The sequence below is a fragment of the Amblyomma maculatum genome, chromosome 9 (genome assembly GCF_055883805.1).
Source record: "Amblyomma maculatum isolate TAMU_Amacu chromosome 9, ASM5588380v1, whole genome shotgun sequence".
Lineage (NCBI taxonomy): Eukaryota > Metazoa > Arthropoda > Arachnida > Ixodida > Ixodidae > Amblyomma > Amblyomma maculatum.
Genome location: NC_139352.1, coordinates 77,821,254 through 77,832,384, shown reverse-complemented (window position 1 = coordinate 77,832,384; position 11,131 = coordinate 77,821,254). Strand labels below are relative to the sequence as shown.

The 11,131-nt window shown below is 43.4% G+C and overlaps 1 protein-coding gene across 1 annotated transcript; it reads right to left on the bottom strand.

Moving 5' to 3' along the window:
- Positions 1-572: 572 nt before the first annotated feature.
- On the bottom strand, positions 573-9,163 carry sqh (Myosin regulatory light chain sqh). Its single transcript, XM_084579144.1, has 4 exons — positions 9,004-9,163; positions 8,700-8,890; positions 8,389-8,618; positions 573-734 (listed from the first exon to the last, which is right to left on the bottom strand). The coding sequence occupies exons 2-4, from the start codon at positions 8,884-8,886 to the stop codon at positions 627-629; spliced, it is 525 nt and encodes a 174-aa protein (XP_084435270.1). The 5' UTR covers positions 8,887-8,890; positions 9,004-9,163; the 3' UTR covers positions 573-626.
- Positions 9,164-11,131: the final 1,968 nt, after the last annotated feature.

Here is an 11,131-nt window from a genome sequence, read left to right as displayed (position 1 = left end):
GAGGATTTCAAACCAAATTGAAATAAAGCTAGCGAATTTGACAAAAGTCCGAATAAAGCCAAAACTGGCCAGGAAGTTCCTCTATTGGGAGCATTTCAGAATATAAACTCAATTTGCTGCCATTTGGGTTTGAACCTAGTCGTCCTGCATGCCAGGCAGAGAATGAAAGCATAGGCCACAAACTGTCACTGGTGCCAGACATGTAGAGGGGCACTTAATGAACGCATCGGGGTGTGTGCAATAAAAATATTAAGGGAAAAAAAAATAAAATGGAAAATAAAACGAAACACAATTAAGACTTTCCCTATTGCGTAAACTCTTAGGCGGAGCATAAGCGTCGCTGAAATTTCTTGTGTCAATATTTGTACAAGCTGCAAATCCCAGAAATATTTCATTCATATAAGCCTTAGTAGCAAAAATTTGACTATATGTATTAGGATTTAAAAAAAGTATTATTTGTATGTACCTTTAAATTATTTAATAAAGCAACAAAAGCTTTACCAAGAGGGTACTGAAGCAAAGTCTAAATTGATCAATGGTGTATTGCATCAAAAATGATGTAAAATAAAAAATAAAGAGCTCTTTCTTTATTCAGCATAAAAAATACAAAAATATGAAATCTGCGATCACTGGTCATCATTCTCCTTGGCACCATGTTTCAAGATGCGTGTAAACTCCAAATAGTTGAACATCCCATTCTTGTCTATGGGAGCCTCACGGAACATTTCGTCCACCTGTGGCAGAGAAGGAAGGCATTATGGTAAAATTGCATAAATCATGTACTGTATTACCACCACTCCAGTAACTTCATCCCCAGTTACCGAAAACTAATTACTGCACAAAATGTGCACAAGCAAAAGCTCAGCGTTTCACAATGAAAATGCCTTGCCACACAGCTGAAGTTGCTTAGCTATAATTTAAGGCTAGGGATACCAAGCTTTAAGATCTCTCATCTTATATATTATAAAGAAGTGCTTGCTTCCTAAGCATTTTGTGTGTGCGTTTAAGACACTGAGTTATAAGGTTATTATGCATCTGGACAACATTTTGTGGCTATGAAGCTGTGCTTTTGTCACAGTGTTACTACACCGAGATATCTGGCCTCAGTTACAGTTTTGGCTTCAGTTCCACCTTTACTTGAACCACCAACGACGCAGAAGTGTGTTTCTTTACACAACTGAAGGCATACGTGAATGTAAATTTCAATATCCTACGCTAAGTATGTTGTCGAAACAAGTATATTGTGAAAGTGCACAAAAACCGATAAGTAGACCCAGCTTAAAGAAAGTTAAAGCTCAGCTACTTTGGTCATCTGATGAGAAGAGAGGAGTCGCGCTGGAGAAAGATTTGATGTTGGGAAAGGTTGAGGGTCGCCGGAGAAGGGGTAGGCAGCGAACGCGATGGTTAGATGGCATCCTCGAGGCACTGCAGATGAAGTTATGTGATGTTAGGAAGATAGTGAGAGACCGGAAAGCGTGGCGTGACATGGTCTATAGGGTCGCGAAGAGTCGGACACGACTGAACGACTGAACTGAACTGAGACCCAGCCAACGTTTATAGATATTGGGCACAGCAGAAGTAGGCAACGTAGGTTTTTTAGGATTCCCGGCAGAAGGTGCAGCAATCGCATTTGCACGGCATAGTGAACTAAAGTGTACTGATTTTAAAATGCACTACACTAACACAGTACTGACTAGTAGGTTATAATAACCTTCATGCAACAATGTGAATATTTTCGTATAATAATATACTGTTCCACAGCACTATCTGAGAAGTGTCTGAAGGAATTATATTCTGCTGCACGGTGAGCTGGTGCTTTTGGCTCTGTAGCTTTGACTGCATAACCATAAAAAGTTGTCTGGAGGCAAGTCACCTACCAGACCCATTGCTGTGAGGGGCACCAGTCTGCTGCCAGATATTACCAGTATTGCCAGACTGCTAGCTGGATTTCTAAACATACTGCTAAGTGTGATGTTTACATGTAGCAGGGTTTCTGTCCCTGCTACATGTAGCTGATCATCCTCAGTTTTTTCTCTTCTCCACTCTCCTTCTCTTTCACCTTTCAAATACCGCATCAGCTTGCTAGAGTGCTGGCTCTGCAATATCAGTGAGTGCTGGACTCACTAATTGTGGCCAGTAGTCGAAATATGCTTTAGACTTTTTCGACTGACGTATAACCTCAAGCACGCTTCTGAAAGCCCCTATGGCTGTGAATTTCAGTAACATTTCTCTGATATTCTGGACTAGGAATCCGGTCAGCCTTCCCTTAAAATAAGTCTTTGGTCTTTGCTGCACTCAATAAACGTTTTCATCATCATCCGATATTCCCCTTCTAATCAAGGCCAGGAGCCAGCACGTTTTTTTCGGTTGCTGTTGCATAACCTCAAGCATGCTTCTAGTTGCCTCTACAGCTGCAAATTCCGGCAACAGTAGATACTCCTTTGCTATTAAAGCCAGTAACCGGCACAGCTGTTTTTCTGGCTGCTATCAGTAAATAATCTTTTGCATCCACCTTCAGTGAAAGCTGTAAAGATAGCAAGTTTTCAGCACCTGCGAGCTCTGGCAGCTCCTCGAAAATGGGAATCGAATCTTTTGAGACCCTCGGATCATAACAGACATGCTACTCCTTGGCTAAGCAGGCACGTTCATATTGCCACCTAGCATTGCCAGGTGGCGCCTCACTGAACAAGAACGAAAAAGAGCTGGTCACGCTTTTGCATGCGTGCTGCTTTCAATGCTCCCCCTGGGCTAAACCTCCTGGATTACAGTTCTGTGCTTTCGTGTCTTGTCCCCTGGTCACAGAGTATGTGACAATATGGCTTGCTCATAGTTGGGATTTATATCTATGTTGGGTGGCCTTTCACACAATGTGGCAGCTTACGAATGTATGCTAACGAGTATGTGTGAGACAATAAATGGAAAAAGGATGTAGGGACGACTACGGGGAGTAACAAAGTGCATGGACACAAATCGGGATCTGCAAGGGGAGCTGAAGATAGGACGAATTATGAATGTCACGTCACATCACTAAAGAATAAGCTTAAGTGTCCCTCAATACGCCAGAATAACTTTTAAACGCATGTCAAAAGACTACCTTACTACAATTTTGTGCACCAAGTTGTCTGAAAATAAATCCTACTTCTATTATTTTGTTGCATTTTCTGCAGACAGTTTCTTTTTTTTCTTCCTAGGTGTTTAAAAATCTGACTCCTATTGCAAACAGGTTTCTAGGTTATTTGTTTTGGTTAAATTCATATTACCCCACTTTCAGTATATTGGCTCATGAAAGCTACCTATTTTTTGACAACTAACTCAACCTTCTTTATCACAACCATCCCTACACCAGCACAGCAGTGTTCACACATTTACCACTCAACATTCAATGCCTCCTCCGTCCAATGCACTAGCATCACCAAGGCCGAATGCCTGGCCTTCACACTCACTATCATACACATCAGTCTACTACAGACTCATCACATCAAAATATGCACAGACTCCCAAACAGCATACCAATATCTCCTCCATGGTAACCTCCTACATTCAGCTCAAATACTTTCTACACTACTGACGCTTTTCATTCTACCACCATCACATGGGGACCTCGGCATGAGGGTGCCTTCAGAATTGAGTGCGCTGATGTGTTTGCAAGAGAACTGGCTTGTGGGCACCTGCGGATGACCTTCTCAAAAACTTTCATGATTACAATGCTATTGCCCACCATCACATCGTTTCTGTGCCCCATTCCCACCATCAAATCACGTGCTCAACAACACCCAAAGCACATACTGGTGACTATTCCATACACATTCATTTAGCCCATATCCTTTACCCCACCCTTTTCACAACCCACTGCACCACTTACAATGGCACCTCACTCAATTTATACCGCAACCTCTGGGAATACCCGCACCCCCTCCATGCTCCCCTCGTGCAAAAAGCCACACCCTCTTCTTGGGAGGCTGCTCTTCTGGCCACACAGTGTGTCGGCCAGCTATGGCTAATTGGGCAGGTCATGCTAGAGGGAATGGCCACTGAGCTCCTGAACTAAGGAGCCCCTCTGAAGTGTCAGATTTGAATTTCCATTAAATAAACTCTTTCCTCCTCCCTCAAAAACAGGCGATTTGCCAGCCATAGGAAAAACTTTCGCTTCAAATATTCATCGAAATGTAGAGGCACACAAAGCATTTTAACCTATTTTTGATTAGGAAAGCGGCAAATGCCCTTTGATGCAGGCCTACCCACCAATGGTATTTTTAATTATCGTGATGTCACAGTTATTCCAAGTTAATCCCTTCCCTCCTACCCCGTGATGTCGCATCACTGCGATTGAGGGGAAACCATGACTTCATGAGAACCAGTTGATGCCACTAGCAATAGAGCCATACTTTAGGGGTATGCCGCTTTGTTCTTGAATTGTAACAGATTATAGCAGTCTACTAGTTTTGACACAACCATTATAATGTGCAAAGGCAGAAGTCTCATAGGTGCTGAAATTCAAGCACTGCTTAAAAGGATGAGGACGGCAAAGCTCTGCAACATTTAGGTGAAATGTAAAGGAGTTGTGTGATATAACCCACAAAATGAGAATTTGATTTCAGGCTCTGAGCCTGATACTTTAGATATTGCTTCAGACCCAGCTCAGAAAGCTGAGAGGGTAGAAACAACCTTCAATGTGATAGATTTGGTTGTATACAACAGCCACATACTCGAACAAAGAGCCACCGAAAAAGAAGTGCCACACTGACTGGAAAACTAACTGAAAATATTGTTGAAGAGGCTGCGCACGAAAGAACAACAAAACCAGCTGTAGCCTGATCCCCAACGTGTCTAGATGTGTGTGAATGGTTGTGAATGCTCTCAAATGGAAGCCATCATGCTTAGTATGCAAAGTTCATGAGAAAAAAATATGTAAAAATATGTGAGACATTTAAGCTCTGCCTTTAAAGTTACGACGCCACTGCATTAATGGCTTCCGTCAGCGGCGCGTGCTCACAACTGACCAACGGGTACTCCTGCTGCGCTTCCATGCATACCAGCATTAAATTAAGCTGCTCTTTCAAATCTCCTGCCGTTTCATATTTTTCTGCATAATTGCAAGATGGCACTTCCAAGCAAACCGATGACAATTTAAGTTGGTTGCTTCAATCTCCTGCAATTTAGTGGTTTCCACATGGTTTCAAGATGGAATTTATTCCCTTAATTATTGCCTAATGTCACATGTGCTCATTAGCATACAATCATAAGCTGCCATCCATTATATGGTCTGCTTTAACCAAGCCATATTAATGTGCCTGCATGGCCTAGCAGTAGTGTGTTTGATTCAGGACCCATGAACACTGGTGGGCTCAATCTCCATTGCAAAAGTGCTATCTCAGTTGGCAGCTCCTGCCAACGACTTCATGGCCAGCTTCAGACTAGCAGACAGACAGTTAAAGGGCGCACATACTCATTAGTACACAGCCGTAATCTGTAAACCCGACCAACCAATATATAAACTCCACCTTTTACTAAGTCGTACAAATGCGCCTGCATGGCCTAAGATTAGCGAGTCTTATTCCAGATCCAAGGGTCCTAGTTTTGATTCCCATGTCACTTCAAGGATAAATTATTTCTTACCAGTGCAATTCATACACTATTTAATTCTGCCATTCATATGTGACGTCGCAGCATTTCGAGCCCATATAACCGTTTAAGCGCAATTCATTTACTTTTTAACTCTGTCATCTATGTGTGACAAAAATGTTTTTCGAGCAATGCTGATTTTATCACGCTGGTGGCAAGTGCCCCAGCGTTCTCCACTGAAAATTGTTACATTAAAATTCAACGTTGTAGCTTATGTGCCTAAAGCCCATTTCAAATGTTCTAAATTTTGCCTTTCCAGATTGTGGCTTCCATAAGTCAGTGACAGGTGAGAGCATCGGTGCATTTGCTGTACGACTGACCAATGAAGAGCATCATATCATTGCATGACGTGTGTTCCCAAAGGAACGACTTCCATGCTGAAGAAAACTGCTTATTCTATTCAAAATGTTCGAAATAGTGCCTTCTGCATCTAAGAGTATACATGCTTATAATTATGCATTTCATGTGCTGTGTTACTGTCGCATTTATTTATGTGCTGCCTACCCAATCTTGCAGAGAAACATGCAGTCTTGCATATTTCTCCGAGTGAATTCGCTGAATGTGTGTTGAATATGAACTAACACCGAAAATCCCACTGCGGCATCAGCAGCTGCACTGAACGTTTTCATCCTTGTCGCAGCATGTGAAATTGGCCAGACAGCTTCAGCGTTCTCCAAGCACAAAAAGAATTCTACATATCTAGATTTACAGGTCTTGAGTGGCCCAGGTGATGATTAAACTTTAAAGCACTATACACACCTAATTTTAGCTGCATGTTTTCTTTTTTCAAAATTTTCAAATGATGCACAGATCCCTGTTTCGGATTTCTGAACTGGGCTATGAATTGTAACATGTAGATGGTGTTTAGGTCCCAGAGGCCACAAAATAACTGCAATAGAATCACTGATACACAGTTTTACTTTACCACTACACTTAAGGCAGCCCACTTAAAAAGCTGGAATGATACAATCAATGTTTTAGCAGTTATATTGCAGTTTTAGTCATGCCTCACATGACGTAAACACAAACACCAGCAGTCAATGTTCCATTGATGAAACAGAAGCAGCTTTAGAAAAAAATGCAATATTATTTAGTGGGTCTCAGATGAATATCATGAGGTAACCCATGTCTACTAACCTCTAACACTTCATTTTGAAGACTGAAACATAGTCCAACCCATCTGGTATTGCATCTTGATGCAACGTTTCATAAAAGAAAGAAAATAAGGTTGGCAACGTGGAAGAATAAAGACTGAGCTACATGTGAGCGAAAATGAGAGCGATGCGACAAGGTGGCGTGGCGAAAGCTATCATCGTTCGCTCCGTCGCCTACTGGGCAACATGCATAGTTGCTGGCACAGTAAACCGCAAAACTATTTACAAATGCGACAGCAGTCATACCAATTGCAAGAATATAAGTGTTTTGAGACTACATGCAAAACAAAATGCATTCACACCACACCGTATCGAATTTGAAGTATTGAAGGTGAAGTTAACACTTCACTGTACAAGTGGTCACATGTCCTTGTCTTTCTGGTTGCGATTAAACGTTCGTTGAATCCTTGGCCATTCACCACTGTTCGTACAAATCGAGAAATTTATGCAGCAATGCACAATCACAACGCAACACTGCAGAAAAAAGAAAGCGTGCGAAATGAGTGGCATTGCCGTACGCTTCGCGTTCATACTATTGGCTGATCGCGCATGCAATTATGGATGAACAAGCGAAATTTTCTATTTCGGCAGATCCGAGCGACAAGCCGAGGGACAAGCCAAGCGACAGGTGCACTTCTGTTCGCACGATGCGTGCTGCCATCGCGTTCACACAAGTTTTCGAACACATGTAGCTCAGCCTTAACTAAGAAAAAGGGAGACAGCGCCAAAGACCGAGCCCAGCACTGAAGACATAACACAAGTGCACATATGGCTTAAAACAAACCTAGCAGAGCTCTAAGGCACTTACTGTAGCAAGCATCCAAATTATGGAACATGAATGCTTGTACTGCACATATTTTAAATAATTGCAAACACAGCACAAGTGTGTGAAATAGTTCGATTCACTGGCAATGATGAAGCATATTCTTGAGTACTCATTCGAAAAATGAACTCAACCCTAAAGGTAAAAAAATATGTGGCACATCGACTTGTACTTGCCATGAGTACCATACTTAAGATACCAGTAGCTGCATTTGATGCTTTGTGTACAGGCAGTATACAAGCAAGAGAAAAATCTTGAGAAATATACAGTCCACTGTAATGAGTACTCACAAAACGGTACTTGGCACACATACTCGTTCACATACACAATAAAACTAAAACCCCGAAATTGATTATCATAAGCTGTAACATCACTGCAAACCTGCTGTACACAGGTGAGCTTGTCTTGAGTGTTTGAGTGGTATGCTGAGGAACAAATGGAGTGAAATGGTTCTGTTCCAGATTTTTCAGGGGCAAGATGCTTGTGCCTGTGGTAGCTTGCATGTCTGTCCAGCTGCGCCTAAGTGCAAGTATTACCATTGAAACTTAGGACTGCTTTTAAAACCTCGTTTCCTTCCGTCCGCACACCACCGCTCAAGCCCTATAAACAAACGTATTCATCTCTGTCCGTGCACAAGCGCATGGGCGTGGCACATTTCAGTCGCACTCATTACTACCCCAGCACTAGTACATCGCTAAAAACTAGCAAGCAAAGTAATCGCTTAAAACAATACCACGGGCGACTGGCAGCACAGGAACCCACGATAAGTAGGCGACATCGCGCACTCACATCCTCGTCGGTGAAACGGTCCCCCATGCTAGTCAGCAGCTCGCGAAGCCGTTCCTCGTGTATACGGCCAACATTCTCTTCGTCGAAACAAGCGAAAGCGTTCTTGATGACGTCCTCGGGGTCCGTGCCTTGCAGCCTCTCACCGAACAGGGTCAGGAACATGGTGAAGTTGATCGGTCCCGGAGCTTCATTCATCATGCTGTCCAAGTACGGGTCGGCAGGATCCTTGCCTGCGTGACGAAGCGCAGAGTCAGAGAACGCGGTAGCCAACCCAGAGCGCTAAAGCAAGAGCAAGCCGCGGCGGCGCTCACCAAGCGAGGCTAGCATATCGTGCAGGTCCTCCTTGTCGATGAAGCCATCTCTGTTCTGGTCGATCATGTTGAACGCCTCCTTGAATTCTTGGATCTGAGCTTGGTCGAACATTGCGAACACATTGGAGGTGGCCCGCTGTGCCCGCTTCTTGGTGGGGCCCCTGCCTTTGGTCTTGCGGCTCGACATGGTTCTGCAAATGCAAAGGAGCGCGATTTGCAAGCGAATCGTTTGTCGGTGGGGTTACAGACACTGGCGGGTTGCGGCAACCGTTATCCGCTAAATAGGTAACGGTCGCGTACTTACAAGGCGAGCCGATGATGCGCCGTCAAGTGTTGTTTCAAGTGGACTGACTTCTGACAGTCGCACAGTCGACAACGCCCTGCACTTAGCCTAAATCCCGGGATGAAGTCATTCACTCCATCCGCAGGAAATGGAAACACTGCCGTTGCGCTGTGGCTTTCAGAAATGTGGTGCGTAATACCATGACGAAATCGTGGACAACAAATGTTGCTCTTTTGCTGATGATACTAATGTGTAAGAAGCATATAGAGACGTACGCGTTACCTAGTGGTCACATATAACGCAGAAAACTAAGGTTTTTTTTGTGGTATTTTAACATTCAAATATTTATTAGAAGAAACATTTAGTTAAATTTGCTTACTAAATTTTAAATAGTAGTTTTTTAAGGCAGTTGAAACTTAGCTGTTGCGAGCGGGTAGCTGGACGGCTTCAAGTTTCGGCATAATCTTTGCTGCCGGAGCGCCACGTGCAGTTTGCGCCAAAACTATGCAATAGTTGTAGTGGTTGCACTACAGGTTTGTGAAGCACATTCCACATGTAGGACGTTTGTAAGCACTGATTGGCCGCAACCATATGATCATATTTTAACGTCACGCTGTGGGCATTTGTCGCTCTCTCTGACAGTTTCGCTTTTCGTTTCCTCTTTCGCTCCGACGCAGCATGAACCTTTTCGGCACCTAAACGATAGCATCGAACCTGTGCATAAAAATCGCACTCCACATTTTCCCGGCGCAATCGCTTTTTATTTTCTCCTGGTAAGTGACACGTACGGGCGCAGCGACGCTGCGCAAATGCAAAGGTGGAAATTTCTATTTGTTAATGCAGAAATAAATACATCAGCCCACTCTTGCATAGAAACGGCCCGAATTGAAGCTTTCTTTTTCTTTTGGCAAGGTACATAAGAAAAGTTTCTTTAGGCGATGTGAAAAATCTGTTCTGTTCTTGTTCTTGAAACACTTCCTCGAACTATATAAATTATGTGATTTGACTGAATATTTAGTAGACCTGAGGATTTCGGTCGTCTGTTGGGCATGTCACGTTTCTTGCGGCCATGCGAGGTCAGTTCACCTTGTCCGTGCTTTCAGTGGTCCGTATCTTGCTATCAGAAAACTGTCGCACCGGAATATGCTATAAGTTTTGACTGGTTCGGCTATTAACAGCCAGAGTGTACTATACGGCACCTTCAATGTATATACATTTTTGACAGGCGAAGCAAGGATTACTCGAATGCAAGTATGTACTTACATTAAAATTGTTTGTACAAATGCACTCATTGCTCACCATCACCGACCAAGAATATATATTGTGCCGCTGATATACGCAAAAAAATATCGCGGGCTCAAACGCAGGTGCTAAACATACGCCATTTCACATTATGGCTCCGGGATAGCCCCACAAGTAGAGTTAAATCCGTAATCAACCGCGCCGTTGCACTGGAGCTGATTGCAGAGGCCGCGGTTAAACCTCCGCCATGTGATACAGCGGCTCCCAGGTGGAGCCGTTGAAACTACAGAGTGTGGAGCCAGCTACCCCACCCCGAACCAATGTCCTGTTCGTGCTTCTTTCTTTTGCTTGTTTTTTTTTTCCTCCTCTCACTTTTGGCCCGCGCACCAGTTCTGGTGCCGACTCGTTTCAAAGGGTAAGGCCCTGAGCATCATCATCAGCACCAGGCCAATAGCCAAAGTAGTTTGTGTGAATTAAGTAAAAACTCTGTATTAACGTGTCAACAGTGTTCTACAGGAAATTTTGTTAGCACTGCGAGCAAAAAATTATGGGCATATGCCTCTGGCAGGTGGTAGTTTGTCTGCAGGTGACATGGCCAGGTACTGGTTGGTGGGTAGACCATGACTTTTTGAGATAACATGACATTGACATGGAAGGAGCTATAGCTCTTCCAAAATGGTGATGACATGGGAAACGAAACCATTGCGACCTTTGGATTCCAAGCCCGATACAATACCTCTATAGGCCACACAGTCGCATTAGACACACAGTATGCAGCATGCCTCCCAAGAAGCCTACATCAGGGTGATGGCTTTGCAAATGCGACTTTCCAACTTCAAGGAATCTGCAATAGCCTATCAGATTTTTCCTTTGGTTCCTTTATTAGGCTAACTGCATATTATGTAGT